This window comes from Anser cygnoides, chromosome 2 (genome assembly GCF_040182565.1).
Source record: "Anser cygnoides isolate HZ-2024a breed goose chromosome 2, Taihu_goose_T2T_genome, whole genome shotgun sequence".
Classification (NCBI taxonomy): Eukaryota; Metazoa; Chordata; class Aves; order Anseriformes; family Anatidae; genus Anser; species Anser cygnoides.
In genome coordinates, this window is record NC_089874.1 from 65687845 (window position 1) to 65715159 (window position 27315).

Sequence of the window (27315 nt, forward strand, 5' to 3'; positions counted from 1 at the left end):
ATCTAGAAGGCTTTCACCCAGCATTTAGCAGAAATAGTTTCAAAAAACTACATCCTGAAATCCTATTTATTTACGGTTGCAACAGAGAGAATCATGCTTATACATATTTAGCACTCGACTTTTTGTAAATTGCTAAGTATGCTTTTACAAAATATTTATATAGCTTTTCTTACACAGACCTAGCTTATACAACAGTATTACCCATCTCCTTTGTCTAATTCCATTTTAATTAGCCAGCCTCTGTAAGATAGGTAGCATTGAACCTGTGGCCAGGAAACATACAAATACAACCCTCAGGAGATTAAGAGTTTCTCCCCCAGTCTGAAATACCATTTCCCATTGCTGCAATCAGTTAGCACAACATGTAATCGAAAGCAAATAAAGCAATTTCAATGAGGAAAACACATCGGTTCCTGTACATCTCTTCTGTTGCACACATGACAAAATTGACTGTGTAAGTGACAGAAGGCCAAAATAAATGAATGCAAATGAGAATTAGTATAGACTTAATCGTGAAAAAAAGCTGAAGGAAAAATACTCTGATGGATGTTAACACATGCTCCAGAAAAGACTGCTGAAAAGAGAGTTCTGTTCAAAAAATGAACAGAATCAACTAAAAGAGGTGCTGACGAAACCTATGAACTTTCTAACTCAAGAGGAGAAATGGGGAGGGTTGGTCCATTCAAACACCTTCAGTCAAGGTTGACAAGGAATAAAATTGTTTCAAGTAAATATTTTTTGATATAAGCATTACGAAAGAAAAAAATATTTTAAAGAGTGGATAATTTTGACATGCAAACAAAAGGAATCAAAATGGCTATTCCCACTAAAAATTAGAAATAAAATGCAATAGAATCATAGAATAGAATACTCTGAATTGGAAGGGACCCACAAGGATCATTGAGTCCAACTCCTAGCATCCCCCTAGGTCTATCCCAAAATTCAGACCACATGACTGAGAGCATAATCTAAACGCTTTTTAAACTCCGACAGGCTTGATGCCGTGACAACATCCCTGAGGAGCCTGTTCCAGCACGTGACCACCCTATCACTGAAGAACCTTTTCCCCATATCCAGCCTGAATGTCTCCTGTCACAGCTTGACACCATTCCCTTGGGCCCTATCACTGGTGACTAAAGAGAATAGATCAGTGCCTGCCCCTCCACTCCCCCTCGTGAGGAAGCTGTAGACCTCGATGAGGTCTCCCCTCAGCCTCCTCTTTTCCAGGCTGAAGAGGCCAAGTGACTTCAGCCACTCCTCATATGTCTTCCCCTCTAGGCCCTTCACCATCTTCGTATGGACGCTCTCTGGACAGTAGAGACACTCTGGACACTCTCCATCATGGCTGCGTAGAGCCCAGCAGGAGGAGCCAGCTGGTGACCATGCAGGCTGCCAGCTCGCACCCCACATTTAAGAAAAAAAATAAATAAAACCTAAAAAGCAACCGAGATTGAAGTCATTTGGGGGATGGGAAATTATCATGGGATTGGGTCACTGGGTGAGGGCAGCAGCCATAAAGGTGACCATGCCCTAGCAGGAAAAAGGCTGACAGAAAGAGTCTCCTGAACCTGGGGCAGAAGCAAATGCCAGCCGGCCTGAGAAGTGCCAGCCCAGGAGCCGTACCACAGGGAGCAGTCCTTCAGGAGCGGACTGCTCCAGCATGGGCTGCTCTCCACAGAGCAGCACAGGAAGTTTCTCAGACAAAAGGAGCTCTGTTTAGGGTAGAAATCAGGCCCATTTTACACCATTTATACCTCTTACCAGTAAGAAGGCATAGGACAAGGAGGAATGGTCTTAAAACTAAAAGAGGATAGACTAGGCATTAGGAGGAAATTCTTCCCTGTAGAAGGGTGGTGAGGCACTGGAACAGGTTGCCAAGAGAAGCTGTGGATGCCCCATCCCTGGAGGTGTTCAAGGCCAGGCTGGATGGGGCCTCAGCCAACCTGATCTAGTGGGTGGCATCACTGCCTATGGCAGGGGCGTTGGACTAGATGGTCCCTTCCAGCCTTGGCCATTCTGTGATTCTGTGGTGAGGTGTTACTCCAACAACAGCGATTATCCCGAAGGTATGTGTCACCTTTAGGAATACCCCGGCTCCATCCTAGGCTTCACCAGTTTCCTGCACCTTGCACATCCACATTCGCAAGTTCTCCTGAATTCTACGTGTCTTGCTTTGGGGGTGTGTCTCATTGGTTAGGGGCAAGTATTAAGCTATCAATTTTAATGCTCTGTAGACATCATCACTGGAACATGTTGAATCTACACAGCCAGTATGTGAAAGACAGTAGTTTTTTAGGTCAAAAATTCTTTAAAGACCCTTTCTTGTTTCTGTACTTCAGTGAAACCTCACAATCCTGTCAACAGAATACCTCTAAGTTGAAATCTTTTTATCTGGTTTCCTAAGGGAGCCATGTCTGCTCCACAAGGGGTGGACACAAACTAATACTTTTCTTTACAGAATCACAGAATGGTCTAGGTTGGAAGAGACCTCCAAAATCATCTAGTTCAACCTCTGACCTAACACTAACAAGTCCTCCACTAAACCATATCACTAAGTCCAACATCTAAACATCTCTTAAAGATCTCCAGGGATGGTGACTCAACCACCTCCCTGGGCAGCCCATTCCAATGCCTAACAACCCTTTTGGTAAAGAAGTTCCTCCTAATATCCAACCTAAACCTCCCCTGGCACAACTTAAGCCCATTCCCCCTCATCCTGTCACCAGGCACATGGGAGAATAGACCAACCCCCACCTCGCTACAGCCTCCTTTAAGGTACCTATAAAGAGTGATAAGGTCGCCCCTGAGCCTCCTCTTCTCCAGGCTGAACAAGCCCAGCTCCCTCAACTGCTCCTCGTAAGACTTGATCTCCAGACCCCTCACCAGCTTCATTGTCCTTCTCTGGACTCTCTCGAGCACCTCCATGTCCTTCTTGTAGCGAGGGGCCCAAAACTGAACACAGTACTCGAGGTGCGGCCTCACCAGAGCCGAGTACAGGGGGACAATCACTTCCCTAGACCTGCTGGCCACACTGTTTCTTATAGAAGCCAAGATGCTGTTGGCCTTCTTGGCCACCTGAGCACACTGCTGGCTCATATTCAGCCGACTCTCAACCAGTATTCCCAGGTCCTTCTCTGCAGGCAGCTTTCCAACCACTCTTCTCCCAGCCTGTAGCGCTGCTTGGGGTTGTTGCACCCCAGATGCAGGACCCGGCACTTGGCCTTGTTGAACTTCATAGAGTTGGCCTCAGCCCATCGGTCCAGCCCATCCAGATCCTCCTGCAGAGCCTTCCTTCCCTCGAGCAGATCGACACACGCACCTAACTTGGTGTCATCTGCAAACTTACTGAGGGTGCACTCAATCCCCTCATCCAATCATTGATAAAGATATTAAAGAGAACTGGCCCCAGCACTGAGCCCTGGGGGACTCCACTAGTGACCGGCCTCCAACTGGATTTGACTCCATTTACCACAACTCTTTGGGCCCAGCTATCCAGCCAGTTTTTAACCCAACGAAGCGTATGCCAGTCCAAGCCACGAGCAGCCAGTTTCTTCAGGAGAATGCTGTGGGAAACGGTGTCAAAAGCCTTACTGAAGTCAAGGTAGACCACATCCACAGCCTTTCCCTCATCCACTAAGCGTGTCACTTTGTCATAGAAGGAGATCAGGTTCGTCAAGCAGGACCCGCCTTTCATAAACCCATGCTGACTGGGCCTGATCACCTGGTTGTCCTGCAAGTGCCGCGCTTCCCTGGCACTGAGGTCAAACTAACAGGCCTATAGTTCCCCGCGTCTACCCTCCGGCCCTTCTTGTAGATGTTTGCTAGCCGCCAGTCGACTGGGACCTCCCCTGACAGCCAGGACTGCCGATAAATGATGGAAAGCAGCTTGGCCAGCTCCTCCGCCAGTTCACTCAGTACCCTCGGGTGGATCCCATCTGGCCCCATTGACTTGCGTACATCCAAGTGCTGTAGCAGGTCGCCAACCATTTCCTCATGGATTGTGAGGGCCACATCCTGCTCCCCATCCCCTTCCACCAGCTCAGTGTACTGGGAATGGGCAACAATGGGAACTGAGAGAGTGCTGACCTGGCACCAGCCAACTGACACAGCAGGATCATCGTGCAAGGAGCTCCAAACGGGCCACAGCCAAGGCGGCAGTACAAAACACGCGACTGTAACAAAGGTTGGAGGAGAGGACTCGAGGAATTCAGGTATTTTGAGGAATGGAAGTTACAGGGGAAATGGAAGCATGGAGGCAGGACACATTCAAGGCAAAGCAAGCTTTGGCAGCTCCTTTCTTTAAGAAGCTTTTTGCTTCTGAGATAGATGCATATGCCAGGGTACACCCCTGACTGTACATAGACAAGGAAGAGCTCTGTAACTGTTAATGCAACCACACAGCCTAAGGAAGCTCAGAAATGACTGGGAAGGTCAGAACTCTCTTTTCTTCCCATCTAGGTCTAAAAGCGAAATGTGTTTTAACATAAACTGTATTTGTATGGTAATAGAGACTTCATGCCTCAAATATAATGGCTAAGTTAGGCACTGAATACTCATCATCACAGGTTCTTTACTGAAGGGATGCAAGACACAGACTCCTGATGGTTCTTGAACAGGAGACATTTATTGCCCTTTTTCACTACTACATATACTTTCCCCGTAGCCCCACGCGCTGTCCACGCGCCCGAATCTGTCTTACAATTGGTTAGAGACCCTCAGACACGCGCCTTGAGCCAGCCAGCAATTGGCCACTGCCCAAAGCTCATCTTTAACACTGTAGCCAATTTACTTTATCTCGACCTTGCTCAAGTTTTTGGTTCTACCACTGTTTTCCTCATTATCTCACTAACTTGTTCTCATTAACTCAGGGACGTGTGAAACAGCACAAAGCTCCCTGCGAATTCCTTTCCCACACTTTACTACTACAGGACAAAGAAATAGTTTATTTTAACATGGACCATCATGAATTTATAGAAGTTTATAGCATGTTTATGCCATGACGTCCCTTCTACTTCAGTTCCTAGAATCTTAAAGACATTTTTTAAAATACTGTTTTACCAGAGAAGTCACTAGAATCAGCACCATTCAATTCTTTGCTTGCTTTGCTATTTTACAAATATGTTAAATTAATAGTGTAAAATAAATGCTTATAAAGTATAAATTAAATGCAAAGTTGCACTCCAATTACAAATAAAATAAATATTTCATAAATATATATACTAACATGTCTTTTCCCTAAAGCATGTATTATCTCTGTTCTCCCCTGCCCCTCCCTCAAGTCCTGTCATCCACAGAGAGGGAAGCTCTCCTATGGGGTCTCTGTATGTTTACAGTTTCTAAATTCTATGCGTCCTGGCTATAGAATATAGTACAGCAGTACTAATGGGTTTCTTTGCTGGTTTGGTATTCATGAATTTCTGGTAAAATACGTAGCAATCTAAATAAAACCTCCTCTGTTTCTGTAGCTTATTCACATGGTACATCTAGCCCAGTTATGTCTGGAACACAGACAAAAAGAGATTTTGATGTTTTGAAACTTGAACTTAATGTCCTGCTGAGATTTCAATCTCAGAACCACTTTACAATATATTTACTTTGTTGGGCTTTTTGTTTGTTTGTTTTGTTTTTAATCTAAGGTGACACATTGGACAGTGATACATAAAAGTTGTAGCGTATTTTGCTTTCAGTAAGGTTTTATTCCTTTCTTATTAACCTTGTGCACTCATCCCCAAGTAGATAAGCAACATCGATATCTTCAAGGAAATGAGATCAATCTTAGTCTTAAAAAAAAAACGAAAAAAAAAAAAACTGTGGAAGACCTACCTCTCCATGGTTGAAAAAGAAACACATCACAGTAATGAGGCCTCCTAGACGGCTCCCACTGTGAAAAGAACATGCAAGACAGGTACAACAAACTCTTAACGGCCAATGCTGCTTCAAAAATATGAAGCAACACTAACTTACAGCTAAGTTTATTGGGGAAAACAAAAATGCTTCCAGGCACCAAGGAAAAGCAATCTGTAGAGTACACAAAATATTAAAATACTAGGCAGTCAGCTAGTGTTTACTCCAGAGCAGACCACTCTTTCCACATCATTTTTTTTTCTTCTGTAGAGCACCCATTTCAATGTAAATAACATGTGAAATAGTTATTCTGCTTGTCACAAGCTTTGGTTTATATTATTTCATCAGCAGTAACAATGAATCCTAGTAGTTACAGCCTGCAATTGCAGCTACTTAATCAACCATACCTAGACTTCAGTCATGAGAAGTAAAGAATGTTTTTTGAATTTTGTTTATTGTTTGTTTGTTTTTGTTCAATTGATTGTTTCAACAAAACTCCAAGCAATACAAATGGAGAACTGGCATGCTCAGTCACCCAAAGGGCATCTTTGCAAATACTGATCTGAACCTAATACTTTGTTAAATAACCAAATCAAATGTGCTCAAAAACATACACAAAAATTAATTCATGCAACACAGTCAATGCAAGCTATAATTTAATTCTTATGCAAAGTACTCTGACATTGACATGTAGAAGCTTTTTAAGCCCTTGACTTAAGGATTTTTATAGGTTTCTAAATAAACCAAGCTTACCTGTTGAAAAATTAGTATCATGGATTCAACACTAAAACCAAAGATAGTACTTAGTACTTTTTCCACCTCAAAACAGCAATAGATAATGTTCCTACCTGTTTGGCTAGATTTGTTATTACTGACGTTCTGTGATATAAATCAAGCAACCCTTTTGTACATAAAAAAGTGCATTTCTACTGTGAATTTGACAGGAAATACAATTTTTGCAATAGCAGCCAGCTGTTAAGATTTCAAAAAAAAAAAAGTCCTCTCAGATCTTCACCCATCACTAATATACAGGTCAAACAGAATCAGTAGGTTCTGGGTACAATATCAGGGGATTAAAGATACCAGCTGAGTCCTAAAACAATCTCCAGAAAACATGCATTCTTGCACATAAAACTCAACTTTTAATTCTGCAAATACTAAAAGCATCTAATGCTAAAAGCCCAAAATGACCAAGAGGATATGTTTATTATTAAAAAAGTCTTTAAAAATAAAGAAAACTAAAAATTTGCTTAAAAAAATATCAAGATTTATGCGAAGTATTAACATTGTGATAAAACCTTACAGTCTAGAATATAAGGTCTTAATTCTATTATGAATGTTTCAGATCCATCATGCCTTGTTATTCTACCACATGAGAATAGATCAGAAAATCTGTAGCACATAATAGGGAAATGCACCTTGTCACTATCTTTTCAAGAAAAGCAAATGAACACAGTCTATTTCACAGAGGGATATATTTAGTATAGAGTAAAATGGGTTATTTTCTAATAGTGCAATGATATCATGTAGGAGATACAGTAACTCTTCCCATTGAAATTCTCATACCATACTATGATTGGTGGAGTACATACAAAAAATAGCTTTTGAAAAGGCCCTTCTGTTGGGAGTTATAGCTCCCATGTTTAAAAAACTACTAATTCTTTATTAAATTTAGATTATTCTGTTTTAAAGAACTGCAGATGACCTGAACAGTTAATTCTTAGTCTAGTGGAGTCAGGTCTGGAATAATAAAAGAACTTGTATTTTGAATCCCCAGGTACAATAAGATGAAGCCTAAAGAAAGGCACCAGGGACTTGCACTAATTCATTGTTAATTAACATGCAAGAAACAGAATACTGAAAAAGCACTGTCAGAAGGAGATTTGGGAAATTTACTGGTAGCTCCTTGAGATCCAGTATTTGACAATCAACTTATGCATTCTGTCCCTCAACTGCAAGAACAGAGGGAACAGGGGGAACCTGACAACTGCATAAACCACTTACCTGAACACCATTCCTTTACCAATAAAAATAAAACAAAACAAAACCTAAGCATGAGTTTTCAACATATCCCTTTGATTGTCTTAACAGAGAATGCTCCAGAGCTTGAAGCTAACTTGCATCATACCAGAAGATTCCCAAGTGCCTTTGCATAACCAGAGGTTGCAGTTTCACACTACAGCTAACCAAATGCAACGTCAGCTCACTTTTGAAAAGGATGGTTGTGTTCCCCTTCTTAACCTTGGCCACACACAGCGTGCTAGGACAGGGAAATACTGTCTGGTGATCTTCTAACCTTGAAGAGGAAATTGTTTAAGGAGTTAAACAGCAAAAAGTAGTCCTACAAAAGCAACTACCTTTCTGCTATCTGAACTCCTGGAACAATAGAGTATGGACGGCAAGCACAGATGGGAACACATGCTAGCTTGGAAAGTAAGAGAGTGGTCTTCCACTATGCTATTACCTGCCGTCACTAGACAAAGTTACAAGGAGACTAAAAGCAAATAAGGCTGAAATAAAAAGACTATACGTTTCACAAACACCTAGGGAGGAAAAAAAAGCTAGAAAAAAACAATTATGTAAACTTGAGATGATCGTTGCTAACAAATTCATAAATGAAAAGTTGAAGAAAATATTAGAGGATAGTTTCCCACCATCAAATGAGTCAGGTGCTGTGAAAAAGTCTTTCAAAAGGCATAGAAAAAAAATCAGCTTTAGGAAGGAGACCTACACCAATTCATAAGATTCCTACTTCAGCATAGCAGAATTGCATCACTCAAGATTCAGTTCTTCAATTTTTCACACCTAAATAAAAGCCTTTGTATTCCAGCTTTCCTTGACTACAAGGAACCTTCATACAGATATAATGACTAAGCAGCCATCTAGATTTGGTATCAAACTATGAACTTCTTTAGAAGAAATAAAAAAGATCAAAATCCTACCTCCAGAAAATTGCATAGTCATTAGTTATTTTTCATAACCCCAACTAGCTAGTGGCTTACAATTTGAAAGAACTGCATTTACATTCTAGTCATTTTGACTACGTACATTGCAGATCATTTGCATTTAAAACTGAATTACTTTCAATACTCAGTAGTTAATTTCTCAGTACTTTCCTTGGATAAGACATTACTGACTCTTCAGTGACATTAATACATGAAATGTGGCTTTCCATGCACCTAACTTAAGAGAAACATGACAAGTTAGTCATACGAATATTCAAAGATTACCTACTTCCTCAAAAAATGAGGGATTTACTTTCTTTGTTAAGAAACACATACATGCTTTACTCCCAAATGTCTGACAGTTGTACTACACAACTTCCTCTTCTCAGTATCACATTCAGCTCCTGCCCTGTGCTATTCTTTATCTGAACCATCACCATATGCTTCAGAGAAAGCAGAAAGAGAACAAATGTCAGTGAAGCCACATAATGATGTGGAGGGAAAAAACACATCTCTTTAAAAAAAGTAGCAGCTTTTTGCACAACAGGCGAATGAAAATAGAGGTACAAATATTTCTGCTTCTTTTTTTCTGCAGAACGTGGAATCTCTTTTGTATGAAAGTATATTATGGTTCCTGAAATTTAAGGTCAGATACTGAAAACAGAAATTCACTGAAAAAGGGAAGTATATGTATGCCTGCAAAAGAATGCATTATCTTAAAAAACATTTTGCCTTGTCAGTTATATTAAAATTGAAAGAAATGCAGTATTACTGGAGGAAAAGCATTCTAAAAACCCCAGTCTTGTCATTCAACAAGTGCAGTGTCATTTAAACTTTGTTTAAAAATGAGTAACACTGGTAATTTTAAGAACACCATCAGGACAAAAGTTATTTAAAAATTGCATAATAGTAAATTTTATCCACAACACAGTGGTATCAATGAGATACCACTTCACTGAAATTTTCCATGTTTTTGTAGCATCAACATTTTACTTTAATCAACAAGCTTCTGTCCCACTAGTTTTCAGTGACAATGTATACATTACAGTAAAAATACTACTACTGTACAAACAAACAATATACCATCAAAATATTTTAGCATCTACCTTTTTTTTAATTATACTGTAAAAGCAGACTACCAGTACTAATTAAATAGTCTCAACTGCCTTACCTGAGGTATGTGCCATATAGGAAGAACAGTGACATCATTAATCCATTCAAAAGAAAAATCACAGCAACATAAAAGGAAGCAGGGTCTCCCAAACCTAACAAAAAATTAACACATTGTCAAATATACATGAAAGATCATATAGTTTATAAATCACCACACAATCAGTATAATAAAGCACATTACATAGACTACCTTAATATATCTACAGAAAGAGGCAAAGAAAAGAAAATGCCATGAAGATTATATCAAAAGACAACATTTTCCACCCCCCAGAAAAAAAAGTTACTATTAAAAGAAGAGGAGGGGGACACACAGCATTTGTGCAGTCAGAACAAACCAAGAAGGAAGCTTTACCTATATATATAAAAAAAAGAAATGTATAGAAGGGATAAGCATTACTGTAACAACATTCTCTACGGAAATTTTGACTTCATAGAGGATTTTAGAACACGTTTGTACTCCCCATACTCTCACTTCCATTCTCTTTCAGGTGTAAATCCATCTTTAAACATAAATTACGCACAATGCTCTTTGCTTTTCTTCTTTCATTAGATGCCAACAGATGTTCTAGTAATGCACATCTTTCAATTTATTCATTCACAAACACTTCCGTGTTCACATGCTTGTTGTTGTTCTTTCTTTAAATCCTCCTGGCTCTAATCATTTCTGCACTACAACTTAAAAAGCCTTACTCACTACAGAGAAGCTAGCAAAACTTCAGAGTTTAGTACACAGAAATGCTTATTCATTATTGCTGAAAGTATAGCATGACAGTTCTCCAAAATAAGATGAAGATATGCCCTCCAAAAATGGTAGCCTCAATAGCTGTGGAGTTTGGTTGTTTGGATGGTTGTTGTTGGTTTTTTGTTGTGGTGGCGGTGGTTTTGTTTTTTGTTTGTTTGTTTAAAAATACCAGGAATTGTAAGTTACACATTTATTCACTGTTTACTGCTTCTGACAACATTAGAGGAAGTGAATCATTTGAGCTCTGAAGAGAGTTTGTATAGCTTTGTGGAAAGGAAAAATATTAATGTGTGACCACACAAAGACATTTCAAATGATAAAATGAAACAACTACACGAACTACCATCTATCAGTTAGCTTTAACTGACTGTAGAAAATCAACAGTTTTTCTGGGCAAAGTACTTCTATAGTATAATTTACTTTAAAAGCCTATACTTGAATGTCAAAATAAAATTTAAAAAGCTAAGAAGTGGCAGCAACAAACTATGATGTCAAATTCAAGACATAAGGTTGAAATTCTTACACTGAATATTAGGTCACACGAGGGTACTTTCCCAGCAAAATCACTACATAAAATATTCTCCAAAAGGGAGTTTTGTGGGTATCTTTTTCCCCCTCCCTCCCACTCCTCAAGTTTTAGTTAGAAGAGGAAATACAGAAGGTAAGTTTTTGAAATGTAGTATCTTGGAACGAATTGCAGATCCTTGGTGTTCTTATAAGTATCTTTTTTCATGTTTTTCACAAGTGTGAATCTGCCAAAACACAGGTTTAGCCAAATGAAAGCACATAAGCGACAAAGACACAGGAATATTTATTTTTTCTGACATATATAAAGACACAGTTATATGCTTCCAGGGAGAAACTAGAACAAAACACAACTCACCCTCGCAGCTTTCAACAGGACTAAGCCCTTTTCCTCTGTTTACAGTCCAACATGTCTTTGTTGGTACACCAAGAAAATCCATAATGGCAGTATATATGCGGTACCAGCTGGCGAGGACCACCTAGGCAGAAAGCAGGATTTGAAGTTTCTGAAAAGGAACTTGGAGATTAGCTCACTGCCCAAGGTAACCTCTCACAACAACCGGCCTTCACCCAGTACTTTTTTCAAGCTCAACATTTCTCTAAATTACTGAGCGTTGTTGACTGTAATTCACTGAAGGCATTCAGCACAGACCAAGCATTCAGTAATAGACTAAAATTATGCCAACTTCAGGACAGAAATAATTTAAATCAATCAAACTGGAATATTTGAAAAAATAATATTTCACTATTTTCCAATTTTTATTATTTATCTTGTTTATTAGATATTAAAATCCCAGATCTTGATCTTAAATCAATTAAAAAACAATTGCTTATTTTTTTCCACATGGCCAAAATATTAATGGACCAAATCTTTATTCCCCTCCCCCCCCATTTTTGTGTGTATTTGTTTGTTTTCCTATTTCACCCAGATAAACTTTGGTAGGTTAAATTTAAGCATGCATTAGAAAGCGCTTCCAGATGCAATGTAAGACAGCATTTCCATTTTCCATGGAAAGGCTGTAATATTCTTATGACAACAACCAAATTAAATCTCAACACCTGACACAAAAAAACTACAGTATTTTACGCAAAGAAAAACTGCAACTCATCTCACAGCAAAGTCACTAGAGTTAAGATTACCAAGCTATTCTGTCAGGATATAATAGACTTTACATATAGAATTCATAAATGAATAATGTGGCCATTCCAGTTAAGCTGCTGTGAAAGTTATAACCTGGGGGTCCCTAGACTGAAAATATGTTTCACCACTGCAGCATTATCTGTCCCAACCCTGTGCCACAGAAAACACGCACAGGAAATATGATTCCCTCTTTTCTTTCCCCATGCAATTAATAAAACTGTTTATGTCACTTCCATCATTAAGAAGGGCAAGAAGAAAATACAGGGAATAGCAGCTTGATCCCTAATAAGGTAGGTATTGGGCTTACGTGACAAGGCTTTGGTAGCAGGGTAGGGAGGCTGCAGGGGGCTGTGAGCAGAGACCAGCAGCTGCCCCATGTCAGACCAGAGCCAGCTGCCCCAGAAGGGACCTGCCACTGCTCAAAGACGAGCTAATGCTGGATGGATGTGGGGGACGGTTGTCTTTAGTTTGCTTTCACTTCTCAGTGCTCCACTCTGGTATTTATTGGTAATAAATTATGTTAATTTCTCTTATCCTGAGTCTGCTCTGCTTGTGACGGCAATCGGTGAGTGATCTCCCTGTTCTTATCTCAAACCAGGAGCTTTTTTTCCCCTCATCGTATTTTTAACCCCTTGTCCTTCTGAGGAGGGGGAATGTGAGAGTGGCATGCATGGTGGTCCTTAGTTGCCCATCGGTGTTGAACCTCCGCAGCTGTGAAGTAAATCTTCCTGGAAACCACTTCCAAACATACTAATGACCAAAAAAAAAGTGACTGCAAGCAGTCAGCATGGATTTACACAGGGGAATTCATGCCTGACTAACTTCACAGCTTTCTGAGATGACTGGCTTGTTAGATGAGGGGAGAGCTGTGGATGTTCTTTATCCTGACTTAGGAAAGCACTCAGTCTTGCACCATAATATCCTCCTGGACAAACTGATGAAAAACAAACAGTGTAAGTGGACACAGGACTGTGAACTAGCTGAACTGGCTCAGAAGATTGATCAGCAGCACGAAGGCCAGCTGGAGGCCAGTCACTATGGGAGCACCCTAGGGATCAATACTGGTACCAAACCTGCCCCCAGCTTTATTAATGACTAGATGACAGGACAAGAGAACACCCTCCAAAAATCTGTAGACGATACAAAATTGGAAAGAGTAGCTGACATTTCTGCTGCAGTTCAGAGGGACCTCAACAGGCAAGAGAAATGCGCTGACAGGAATCTCACAATGGGAAATGCAAAATCCGGCACTGCGGAGGAAAAACCCCACACACCAGTACAGACTGGGGAGCAGTCTGGAAAGCAGTTTTGCAGAAAAGCTAGAAAGCAGTTTTGCAGAAAAGGACCTGGGTGTCCTGGTGGACAAGCTGTAAGTGAGCCAGAAATGAACCCTGGTCACAAAGAAAGCAAAAAGTATCCTCAGCTGTATTTAGGGAGTCAGGAGGCATAGAGGGAGATCCTTCCCCTATCTTCAGGGTTGGTAAGAATGTATCCTGAGTCCTGTTCTGGGCTGCTCAAAATAATAACATAGATGGAGTAAAGAAGACTAAGACAGACTGCTTTCAGTTGCACCCAGTGACAGGACAAGAGCCAATAAGCACAAATTGAAATGCATAGGTCATTCCACTTACATATAATTTTTTTTATTATTATTATTAATTTTTAGACACTATTAGGGTGTTCAAACACTAGAACAGGCTGCCCAAAGAGATGAAGATACTCAAAACTGAACAAGAGATGGCCCTGAGCAATCTGCTCTACTTCATCTTGCTTTGAGTGGGATTAGATGATGTTCAGACATCCCTTCCAACTTCAACTGTTCTACAATTCTATGATTTATTCATTTTTCAAACTAAGACTCCAAACACCATTTATCACTTCATCTCTTTACACTCTCACAACATAAACCTTACATATTCCAAACACAACTGCATCCTTCTGTCTAGACCCAGACTCCTTGCGTCACTATCGTGTCCTGTGTAGTACACTATCCTGAAGTCCTGGGGGCTTCCTCACCATCTGTGCCCTGCCTGGCACTTCTACCTGTCCATGTGTGCATACAAGAACCAGACACTTGCCCCTTCTCCAGGTAGGCAACAACAGGGCTGGGAACCAATTCCAAATCCTTCCTCTCATCAACTGAAAGCTGTTTGTATGCTGCCAACAGAACGTGAATGAAAGCTTAGAGACATCTGTCTAGTATGCTTGCACCACCAGCCCTGAAGCTGACATTACCCCAAGCACATAAAGCATTCTTGCTGAACTGATGTTGGAAAAAAAATAAATAAATCTCATTTACCAACTTAACCTTTTCATGTCACAAGTGTTTATGTCAGCTGCAGATGTTACCACACATGAATACTCCCTAAAAATGCTACCAAGGGTTTTAGGTACTTCCTACAAAGCACAGAAACATTTTTACCAAAAGCTACTTCACATGAAACAGTTCGCACAGACAAAAAAATGGAAGCAAACCAGTAGTACAAAATTGCTAGGTCAGTTAGAACACAATGATATTTTTGGAATTTCTACTGTCCCATATTGGATGAGTCACTAAATGTGAAACTTGGAAAAGAATAGATTGGCTCTCACACCAAGGAGATCCTCTGTGGACCAGTCCTTTGCTGTTAAAGAACATGTAGAAAAGTCAATCACTTTTACTGCTTGCCTTTGATTAAGCACTTAACCCCAGCTACATCGGTCTTTGCAACACCTATCACTCCAACTCAAATTTTCATCATTACTACCACACACAGAAATATCAACTGTTCTGTAAAGGTGAGTAGCCAGAGAGCAAACCAGTTATTAACATGAAATTAACACATTATCTCTCTGCCACTTCACATCAGGGTCCACATATGAAAACACCTACACAGCTACTGAAACTGCCTAACTGCAGCAAACACCCAGAAAACTAAGACTTTATTTGGTACTATAACATTGTGCAACTGCAAAGATATTTTTTTTATTATTATTATTTTTTTGCTTTTGATGCTTTATTTTACTATTTATGTCTATCATTTATAAAGATGATGAAGTGTTCATTACAGACTGTTTTTGGTTTTTTGTTTGTTTTTAAGTTTTCATGGCTAATATCAGCTGTATGTGCAGGTGAGCTATTCTATTAATGGGTTTTACATCCTGCTTAGTAACTGGATTTCAAGGATATTTTTGATGCAATTGATTTTGAAATCCACTGAACACAAATTTTTACTGGAATTCAGCCTTAATGCTACTATTGGGCAGGAAGAGCTGGAAAGCTCCTACAATATTAAACAGGAAATGAAACACTTTTAGGAAACATGACTGGGTACTGGGTATCAGAAGAAAAAAAAAAATCACTGCCAACAAATAAATCCACAAGCATCTTCCTACCACCCATCACAAGTAAAACTAGATAAATTTGGAGAACAGGCTTTAGAAGTCAAGTTGCACCTGTTCACTACTTTATAGATACCGTTATGTGGAAACAAGAGCACTCAAGAAACACACTTTTTAAAAAAGCTATTTACAGGAAGGCTAGACATCAAGTAGCAACTGACTGAAAGGAGCAGAGGAGACCATTTGTCTGTTTTGCATGCTCACACAGGCACAGAAAAGATGAATGAACTCACACTTTATCACCAAGTTCAATGAGCCAATAAGATCCTAGAAAACTAAGAATGAACAGACAAGCCTACATTTTTTGCACAGTAATCTACTCAATGTTTTTACAGGAAGTCAAGCTACTGTATTTTATTGGGTGTTGAAATCAAAACAAGAGCAATTTACTTAGTCATCTTTCATGGTGATACTGATGATTCTCTAAGAGCAAGTTCACTCGAGAAGTTACCTTTTTTTTTTTTTCCAAGTCAGACACTAGCTGAAGTCAGAAAATCTTTCTCAGCTAAAGAAAGTAACTATATTACTCAAATACAGCACACATTCCTGATGTTGCATTTCTAGAACTGAATTGCAATCACTTTGGAGTACAAACAAGAAAACCAACCAATCACCACACACAACAACAAGAGGATAACGAAAAGCAACAGCCTATAGCATTTAGTACTTCCAGAGCAAGAAATTAAAAAGCAAATGAAATCACAACATGCCAGTTGTAAAAACACATGCATACTGGGAACTCTTACACATACAGTTCCTGGAAGCAGCTCTGCTCTGACAGAGCAGGAGAACGAGTACAAATGCTAGTAACCAGCAATTACAGCCATTATGAGTCCCTGGTTCTCCAAGAAACAAGTTGTTCCTGACACATAGAGTTACATAAATGCACATTAACCAAAAGAATTTCCCTTCTGCAAAATATTTAAGAGACGCAGGCAACGCTGCAAGAGAGAAAAACAAACATTTCTATACTTAATGACATCTTCTCTTTAGTGACAAAAAAAAAGTAGAGAAAGAACTTAATCTAATCAGGTAACAAGCACATACAAAACAACAGCAGGCAGTTTTCTAAACAGGAATTTCTTCTGCAACAAGCAAAATAAACTATTACCATTCATGGATTTTAAGGCCACAGTAAACTGTGATGATTCATTAGTTTATCGTCCTACACAAAATGCAAGCCAAAATAACCTTTCAGCATCTTCATCACTGCAGACATAGTCACATATCACTTATACTTTGTATATCATATTTCCTTAAGTGCACCATGTTGGCTACTTACTTCCAGAAAAAAGAACAAAAATAAACAGGAAGTATAGAACTGGATTGAAACTGTAGGGTATGAAATACCACGATGCAGAGAGTATGCACATTTGGTTGAACATACTTGAAGTCCAAGAACAGTTAATAACAATGGCAATTGATCACAGTGTATGAAGTAACTTTCACATTTTAAATCTGGAACTAAAATACAGTATTTGAGCAACACTTCATTAATCACTGTATCTTTACAGCTACACTTTCCAGAGTAACATTTCTGACAATTTATAATCAAGCCTAAAGAAACCAAAGATTTCTCATATATTTAAGAATCTTATTTTCAAAACATAACTCACCTCTGGGTAAAGATTGAACCTTTGTAAGGTGTTAATCACTAAAGGATATTCAGTTAGTCTGTCATTCATAATTGCCCACAGCCCATTCCAAAACGATGGTGCCTCAATAATTATCTTGAAGTAGGAATAATAAAGACCCTACAGAAAAGCAGAATTATTACTTATCATTAAAGAGATCACTTCTGCTTCATGAACCACCACATACAAGCTTCATTTTTAAAATTAATTTTGTATTATAACAAATAGGACAAAATTATTCAAGACGACTTCCCTGTTTTCAAATCTCTTCCTATTACTGCCACTGAAACTACCAGTGTGGGCTTCCTTACTGTTTGAGTCATAACAAAATGTCTGGAATCTCTCATTTGGTTAACTAACTATGCATTAGCATAATATTCCATAATTCTTAAACTAATAAAAGCTGCCAAAAGGTGTACGCATATGCAAACATTAATTAAAAATGACTTTAAAAACGCTGCATAACAGGACTATAATCAGAAGTTTGCTATCAGACATTTGCAGTTCTGTATTTTAGGTCCTCTAGAATCACATTTTTAAATCATATTTGAAGCAAACTGTGAAGAGATGTTATCAGCTTCAAGACACACAAATGCTCTATACGTAAAACCATAATGCATGTTAGTTGCAAGATATCAAAATATTTTACTTATCCAGACAGTATTAAATTTTGGAAAGCCCACAGTCACAATATTACAAAGAGAAGTTTTGCAATCACTGAATTGTTATTAAAAGATAATCTAACCATTTCCGTGCGAAAGGCCATTTCTCTTTCTAGCGTTGACAGATGAGAAAAGTGACGGTCATTTTCAAAAAGAGTTGTAATGTGACACCTGTTAAAGAATAATAATAATTAATTCTGAGTAAGGAGTTTTAGAACCTTTATTAAGTCCTACACACCAAGGAACAGCTGGCAAAACATTCACTGCAGACCCAAAGTCTACTTACAAACTGCTATTTTACTCGGACATCGTATCAACATTCTCCTCTGTTCAGACAACTTTAAATGGAAAAATATGATCCATAGGCTATTTATTAAATGCTATTATGGAATAAGTTTAAATGTCTACACTTCAAAATACTCTAATGCTTTTTAGAAACAAAACTGTAATGCTATTAAAATTAGCAAATATTTGGAAATAAATTTCAAATATCCTACAAATGAAAAGAAGCACAGATTAAAAACTGGTGGAAATATTATGGTGTACATGTAAATAGCATAGATTTTCTCTGCTAAAAACTTCCCTGAGTTGTATTTTAATGCAGACATCTGTGATTATACATAGAAATGAGCACCATTAACATTATTTAAATAAATGTGCAACTATGAAAAAAAGACAGGAAAAATGCAAACAATTTTGGAGGCAAAACTTATAAAGTCCAAGTGGAACTTCCTCTCCAGAGAGGACGGAAAAAGAAACGGAGCAGTGTACGTGGCCCTGCTTTTGAACACGAATTTGCAAGAAGCAGACTACTAAAATCAATAGTTCTTTTTGAGCTAGGAAACAAAAACACAGTGGAAGAAACTTGTTATCTCAGCAAAGGCAGCTGGGTGAAAATCACTGTAGAAACCATTCTGTTTCAGATTCCTACAAAAAAAGGAAAGGTGAGGATTAGGATGGACCCTGAAATGTGGGGATTACGTTGACAAGAAGTAGTTGAAAGGCCATTCTGTACACAAAGAAAACATTGGCCAGACTTCTCTGAAGAGGTCAAACAGAATATGATGCAAAACTAAGAAATTAAAGCACTATGTAAATAAGCAGAACAAAGGAAGAAGTTGAAAGGATTTACCTGGGCCTTCAAAACCCACTCAGGGAAAAAAGGACTGCTAGAGGAAATGCAGCTGAATTTGCAAAGCTAACCTATGATCCCTGTGGATCCCCTCCAACTCAGGATATTCTATGATTCCAATAGTTTTGCAGCTGGAAAACAGGCTTCACTCTTGGCTGAACACACTTAAGAAACCTTTCAAGTCAGCTTCACAAGAACAGAATTATTCATCTTAGAGATGACAATTTGGTTTTGAAGGGCAAGATCTAAATATAAATTATCCCAATAGCTTTTCTAAATATAAGTCAAAACGACATTTTCAAGTATCATATTACTCTAAAGCAATAAATATAATCTTACCAGTGTAGGACTCCTGCAAAAGCAGCTGTAAAGGAAACAAAAGGTGTCAAGTTACTCAAATATTTAAATCACAGAACACTAAATCGTGTTCTTTTAAGTAATTATAGTACTACTTCAGAGATGCACAGAAGGTACTCAGCCTCCAGAGCAGCACCAGAATAGGAGTATCTGAATTAACTTTTACGGGCAGCTCTTTGAAACTCTGAAATGACGCTGGTGGCATTCAGCAATAGATGATGTTCCCACCTGTACCTTGCATCACTCAAGATGATTTACCAGAATCTAATGCACTCCCATTTCAGCTATCAAGACACACAACTGAATTATAAGCACTTGTACATTATATATAGCAAATTCGAAACATTTTTAAGATGTCAACACAAACCTAATGGAGACAGTAATTGCTGAAAATAGTAGACTCTGCCTTGTAATAGTCTCAAAATGGACAAATAGCTCCACTGCTGTCACTTAGGTACAGAACTAGGGAAGAATTTGAAGGAACAACAGAAATGACGAATGATGATAAAGTGGTAAGTAAACAGTATAGGTGCACTGGGTCTGGCTGGGATGGAGTTAACTTTCCCTGCAGCGGCCCATACAGTGCTGTGCTCTTCACTTGCAACTAGAACAGCGTTGGTATCACACCAGTGTTGTGTCTGTTGCTGAGCAGGGCTGGCACACATTCCTCCAAACCACCCCAAGAGCCAGCACGCTGGCAGTAGATGAGAGGTGGTGAGGGGATATCACCAGGGCAGCTGACCTAAACCGACCAAAGGGATATTCCATACCTCGTGCTGCCACACTCAGCAATAAGAGGTGGGAAAGGGGAAGGAGAGGGGGGCTCTTGTTATGAAGACATCTGTCCTCCCAAACAACTGATATGTGTATTGAGGCCCTGCTTTGCAGGACAAGGCTGAACATCACTCGTTGATAGGAAATAGAGAATGTTGTTTTCTAACTGTGTGGTTGCACTCAGCTTTTGCTATTCCCCAGCCCCCCCTTCCTTTTCCCTTTAATTAAGTTATTCTTACCTCAACCCGTGAACTTTTTTTTTTCTTCCCAGGATACTTTCTTCTGCCCCTCTTTTTCTGAGGAGGGGAAGTGAGAAAGCAGTTGTGGAGTTCAGCTGTCCAGCAAGGTAAAACCACCACAACAGGTCTCTTAATTCTTGTGCAAAAAGAGAAGCAGCCACTCCATCTTGCATGGGTAGCACTCACAGTGAATCCAGAGCTCACTATGGAAGCAAATCCAGTGCAAGTGAGGGATAAACGGTAGGAATTAAGACAGAGGGACTTGGTCAGGTAGACTAGTGGCCTTCAATACAAGAAATCCTTCTGGTTAGTGAAGGGTCCTTCTATTCACCTAGGCTATCTGGAGTCGAGAGAGAGGTAAGAGGACAACTGCCCTCCTGCCTGTATCTGGCCAGAGACAGAAAGGTGCTGAGCACCGCACCCCTCTCCAGGGTGCTGATCTCCACACATCTCCAGCAGCAGGAGGCAGGAGGGCGCAGCATGGCGCAGCTCAGCTCCTGGTGCTTGCACCTTACACCAAACACCTGCACACTCACACAGAATATAGTTGAAGAGATACTGAAGGAACGTGTCTTCAGACTTCATGTTACACGTGTATGACGATCAGTTTCTGTCAAGAAGCGGGAACAACAGAAAGAAAAAATCCTTTGCAAATACCAAACTGATATGGAAAGAGGAGCAGACTGAACGTATGTTTCATGTCCCATATATATTTCCAAACCACATGTTCCTCTAGCACAGAGCCTGGAAGTGTTGTTGCTGCCACCAGTGGCAGTTATTATCACTGTCACCACATTTGACAATGCAATAAGCTACAGTCATGAAATTCAAATTTAATATTGAAGTTTTGTACACAAAGATAAATGAAATGGATATGGGTAAGACAGAAAAAAATGTAAGATTAAAGAAAGAACTAAGGGGGAAAATGATTTTAAATTACCTGTCTGTGCAATTATAAAGGAAAACATTTACCTCAAGTCACATATTCTACATACTAGTTGAGGTTATACAATACCACTCTAAAACTCCCTTAAAGGATCTTCCAGCTCAACTTTAATCACTGAAGTGGTTTTCTCAAATAGAGGCCTGGATTTCAGTTAAAAAAAATTAATACATTTTCATAAGCTTTCATTTAGAACTTTACATTTTTACATATACTCTCAAGGAAAAAAAAAATTCACTGAAGAGTTTCTCAGTATAGTTGTCATTAAGTGGAATTCAGTATCTTAGAAAAGTTTCAGCGCTGCAGATTTTTTATACTAAGGACATTAGTTCTAATGGAGAAGCTTTACATTCTTTGTTCAGAAAAGCAGATGACATAGGGAATTCCAGGTAAGCACATTAGCTACATCAGCAACACAGCAAACCATATTCAATAAACAATCATGTTTTGCAACAATTAGGCAGAAGGAAACAGAACAGTCCATACCTCTCTTTCTTATTACTTATTGAATCTCACATTTGCAGACAGAAACACAAGGCATTATTTCATTTCTCAGTAACATTTTAAAGACTCCCAATAAAATTATATGCTGAAATACACTTACATATATACTCTCATACACTCCAACAATAAAACAAATCTATTTTTAAGATGGATTACATATTAAGTAAGTAAATACAATAAGGGCAAAAAATGTATATTAGCTACGAGTACTATGCACGACCTCCAAATTCATGTGGCTCCAAATAAGCCAAATATACAGCATTTCAAGTTGCAAATAAATTATCTATTAATATAGAAGTTATATTTCAGATGCAAACATCCTCTTATTTCATAGAGAAAATAATATATTTAAAGCTGATTCTTCCCTTCTGTAAATGTTTTATTTATAAACCAATCCATTAACTGTAAATACATTCAGTCACGGTTATTTTCTAAGAATCTCATATACACTTTCGTGAAACTTCATAATATTACTCTATTATAAGTATAGAAGCAAAACCTTTTATAATCGCTCAGCAATTCATGTACTTACTCACATGAAGAGACAATACGCATAATGCATAGACTTGCATTATGAATTCAAATCTACAGTTTTTGACTGACTGCATCCAGATGTACATTAAGCTAGGTTCTGATGGAAAATATGCAGATCAGCTCTCTTAAATTGCCACCCTTGATCCCACTAATGTCCTTATTGGGGAGCAAAGGAAGTGTAGGGATACTAGAGCCCTAATGCTACAAAGACTTATACAACTGCCACGTACTTGAAGTTGCAGATGCCATTTTCTTGCCCAGTGTAACAATCATTAAAAGCAATGCATATGATCAGATTTTTGCAGACTAAGGCTATCTGTTTATACTTCATATTCTCCATGTTCAAAAAAGGCAATGTAAATGGCTTATGAGAAGCATTGGGAAATTACATACTGAAGAAACAGGCCACTGTTAAAAGCCGTAATATACAGAACCCATTTACCAAGTGAACAACAAATGCTGAGACACTGTAATACACCAGGGTATAGAACATACGAGAAACTGACTAATACTTTGCAAATTACCAAAGTGACTAGGTAGAAATACAGTACAACAGGTAACAATGAGGAGCATGTGAGCATGGACTGCTCCTGCAGTTTACTCAAGATGTTCCATTGTCAGACTCTGTGCAATCAGAATTAGGCCTCAATTCAATGGTCATTAAAAAATTAGTGCACAAGTGTTGTAGAAGAATGTTCTTGAAAACCTGACAACTTTATTGTAGCACCTAAATTGGCGTTTGGTCTTAAAAGAAAAAAATAACACCCCATAACAAAACCCTAGCTCCAACAGCAGCAGCCTCTGTTTATAATATCTGGACCTTAAAGGTCAAACAAAACAAATATTCAAACACCACTAAAACTTTACCAAAAAATACTATTTCATATTTAGCACATTTATTTTGCTACTGCAAATATCATATGCTATTACATACTTTACTATTTGCAATAGGTTTACTATTAACAGCCTAAGTATTCAGTTGGCTACCTGAGTTTCACAGCCAAATTAAAACTCCAGAAATGATAAGGCTCTCTACCTAATCTGCTCTCAAATTTCAATCAAAGGAAAACATTCTTTAATTTTTGACCATCTGTTTAATGTTTCTGCATCACAAGTCACTGCTAGTCTAGGAAATGCTGAATAAATAGAGGTAAACAAAGCAATTCCAGAACAGTTTATTCATCAATTAGCTTGTAAGCTAAGCGTTGTTCCTCTGCTGCTACATTGCAATATAATTCATCAGACTGAAAAAACTCCCTCTGGCAACAAGGACCACTGGTGGTGTCATCAGTACTACCAGCATCTTTGGAATACCTTGACAGTCTTTTAATATAATGCCTTCAAGAGAATATCAAACTGTGCATTTGCTAAATATGCTATTATTTAACTTTTGTTGACTTTACAAATGCATTTTTTAAATTTATTTTTGCAGGTACTTTAGATGCTTTTTCCAACACTCTGGCCACTAGTCATTTTATCATTAACTCCCAAATATACCCAGAGATAACATTTAAATTTACACCCCCCTACGGTTACATGTTCTTCCACCCATAATCCTTATAAAAGGAGCTGTTTTGACCATAACAGTAGTTTTACTTAACAGTTGCTATTTTTTTTCCAGAAATTAATGACTGCATAGGGGAGATCTGTAAATCTCTCATGAACAATTATTTTTCAACAAATGTCATATCACACCATAGGTAGGAAGCTACTTCCTGACACCTCTTCAATATAAATCAGGCTTTTTTTTTCCCAAGTTATGTTTCCAAATATATTTTGGTATGGCTTAATTGCAGAGACAGAAAGGCAAAAAGGACAGATTTCTCCCCAACTCATTCTTTCTACTTACCCAGAATGAAAGTGAGCCATATCTTGCTATCAGCTTTTACAATGAAGGCCCTTCTGTCATCAACAAACACTGTCAAAAGAAATCGAATATTCTGAGCATCAGTTATGATTAGCCTCTGTAAAACCATTCAAACTTAGCAGCATTACTGTGTTGCAAATATCTCGACCAGACTTCCAGACTGCTGAAAGAATTTCATACAGCAAGCTGGTAACTACACATACAGCAAGCTTTAAACATCACAGACAGGCTGTGAAGGTGAATGTACAAATCTTCAGGGTTTTAATTCCTGAAATAACTTTTGCAAAGTAACTTGTGAGTAGACGAGCAGCGCATATACGCGCTATAGATAAATCTGCTGAAGGAAAAAGTCAGACTTTTTAAGAATCAGCAAGCCTCCATTCTGCCAGCAAAGCGAACCAGGAGGCACTGCCAACGCTGGTGGCAGAGCTGCCCAACGCTTTTAGCAGGACTCTTTGCAGAGTCCCCCAAGGCTACTAGAACAGCCAGAAGCCCCTTCCCTGGGGGGCTGAGGGGGCCACAGGAGAGTGCCGGCTCCCGGCGCCCCAGCACCCCGCGGGATCACCCCTTCCTCCCCCGAGGAAGGCGGCCCGCTCCCCGCACCCACCTCGCAGCCGCTCTCCGCAGACGCGCAGGAGCCCCAGGGGGCCGCGGCCCAGCGCGTCCCGCAGCCGGCCGGCCGCCGCCGCCTCTCTGCAGCCTCTCGAGGGCTCGCTCCTGCCTCCCCGCCGCCCGCCGCCTCCCTTCCGCACGCCGCGGGCCCCGCCAGGGACCTGCCTGCCGGGGGAGCGAGCCGGCCGCCCGCGGCCGCTCCGAGGGCTGCCGCCCGGCGAGCGCTGCGCGGGCTTGAGCGGCGGCGACTCTTTGTTCCCGCCTCGGCTCGGGACTGCCATCTCCGCATAGTCCCCGACGGGCCGCGCCGGGAACGGGGCGCTCCTCCCCGAGCCGCTTCCCCCACCCCCGGGCAGGGCCTCGGGGCGGAGCGGCGAGGGGAATGGGGCACGGCTCGGCTCGGCTCCGCCCGGCCGCGGACACGTAGAGGCGAGGGCGGCGCTGTACCGGTAACGGCCGCCCTCCCCCCTCGGCCCGCCGCTCAGGCAGGCACCGCCCCGCCGCACAACGGCCGGGCGCACCTCTGACCCGGCCCGCAGGGGTCGCCTGCGGCTCCTATCGCCTCCCGCAGGGGCTGCCGCGGTTGTTTCACCCCCTAGTCCCGCCTTTCGGCCGTCCCCACGCTTGTTTTTTATCCTCGCTCGCCTCTGGACTGCTTTAGTTTCTCAAGGATCGCTTCCGTTAATTAGTGTGCCCTCATTAAGAGGGGAGATGTGTCTGGGGGGGTCCCCCCTCGCCTAATTCCCATCGTGGTAACAGCCAGAAGGTGGCTTGGCTGTGGTGGCTCGGGGGTATCCCAGGCATATAAAACAACACCAGCACCTCTTTCTGCTTCTCTTCCTCCCTTTCCCGCTTCCTTAAGGATTTTAAGCGTGGGTTTGCATTGCCGCACGCAGGAGATGTGCCAATAACACACTTAACTGTGGACTTGACCTGCGCCACAGCCAGGGCAGCCCCACAGGGCTCCCTCCAGCCACTGGCAAAGCAAGGCCACAGGCAGCCTCTAGCTCCAGGCAGAACACATCTCTGGGTTTGGAGGTTAAAAACCATCGAGAGTCACCACTCTCACGTAATATTTAGAGAATGAAGCACCGATCTGCACTTGGGATATCATTCAAGGCAGGCAGTCACGTGTTTATTCAGAAACAATAATTCCATTGCTGGCATACAGCAGCCTACAACATTAGCTGAGGTTGGCCCAAAGACTGTAGTCTCCTTACGTTTATAGCAAGAGGTTAGTGTTTCCCTCGGGCAGATCTCACTGACGGATGTCAAGGTTTCACTGTCATGCTTACAGCCAGGGTGCTGGGGTGCCTGGCTGGCTCGTGTACCAACCCAGGCCCTCCTCTTCCCCGAGGGGAGACTTTTTCACAACTTTCTGAAGTGGTTTTTGCCAGTAAATCAGGGCAGCAATTACAACTCCCACACTTAACACCCAGAATTACCGTTCTGTTAAAGGGTGATGAACACTCAGCACGACTGTCAGATGGCACCCAGCTACAGCAAAACTGCCTTTCCTCTTCCTACCTGTGCTTTTCTGCGTTGCACACAACAGTGGTCAGTGACTCATCCAACAGCAATAAACGAATTTAATTACTGCTCTTTGACAAAGTTGATTAAATAGAGCAGACTGATCCGTCTGACACTTTTCTCTCTGCCCCCCTTTTATTTTTTCCCATGCAACACCTTTCTCAACCGTACATATTTCTTGCTTCCCTGGTGAACTTTATTTCTGTCTTTACACTTCTTTTTTTTTTTTTTTTTTATTTTTGTCCCTGCTCCCTCTTTATCACCCTGTATTCACAGGTCTTCTACTCATGAGTTTTGGACGTGTTTGAAACATATTTCAAACTATGTTTGATCACTATATAGTCAGATTGTTAGCACGGGAAGGTAATTTTGGTCCAGATTCACCTATCAAGGTAGAAGATACATGAGAAAAGGATTACCTTTGCTGTCTTTGTGATAGTAGGAATGTTGTTACCACAATAATGGCGTAAAGATACAAAAAAAAAGTTGTGAAAATCTGTGGGACTGACAAAGGGCCCATCTGTCCACAAATACTCAACTCCACATTTCTTGCCATGTTGATGAAAAATCACGTGTTTTACCCACAAGTATTTTGGAAGGTAATTTCAAACAGTAAGTGTTACATTTATCTCAAAAAAATGAGCAAGGCAAGGCTCACAGGAAGAAATATCTTTCGTTCGGCCAGCTGATGCAGTTACATAAAACAACCAGTCCCTCAGGCACACAGGGCCTTCTTCAAACATGAATTATCTGTAACAGGTTAATACTACAAGAAA

At 40.3% G+C, this 27315-nt stretch overlaps 1 protein-coding gene across 6 annotated transcripts in view; it reads right to left on the reverse strand.

The window, feature by feature from the left end:
* TBX20 (T-box transcription factor 20) overlaps positions 1 to 27315 on the reverse strand; it is a 111939-nt gene that overhangs the window by 27832 nt on the left and 56792 nt on the right. For 2 of the 6 annotated variants that reach the window (XM_066991185.1, XM_066991186.1), the window contains exons 8-14: positions 24380 to 24448; positions 19519 to 19543; positions 18131 to 18218; positions 17368 to 17505; positions 11588 to 11708; positions 9961 to 10054; positions 5824 to 5881 (exon numbers count right to left, since the gene is read on the reverse strand). In XM_066991185.1, coding sequence (XP_066847286.1) covers positions 5824 to 5881; positions 9961 to 10054; positions 11588 to 11708; positions 17368 to 17505; positions 18131 to 18218; positions 19519 to 19543; positions 24380 to 24448 — 593 coding nt within the window. Of the gene's footprint in view, positions 1 to 5823; positions 5882 to 9960; positions 10055 to 11587; positions 11709 to 17367; positions 17506 to 18130; positions 18219 to 19518; positions 19544 to 24379; positions 24449 to 25004; positions 25473 to 27315 lie in introns of those variants that run through there. The other 4 variants (XM_048075499.2, XM_048075498.2, XM_048075501.2 and 1 more) reach the window with 4 other exon arrangements.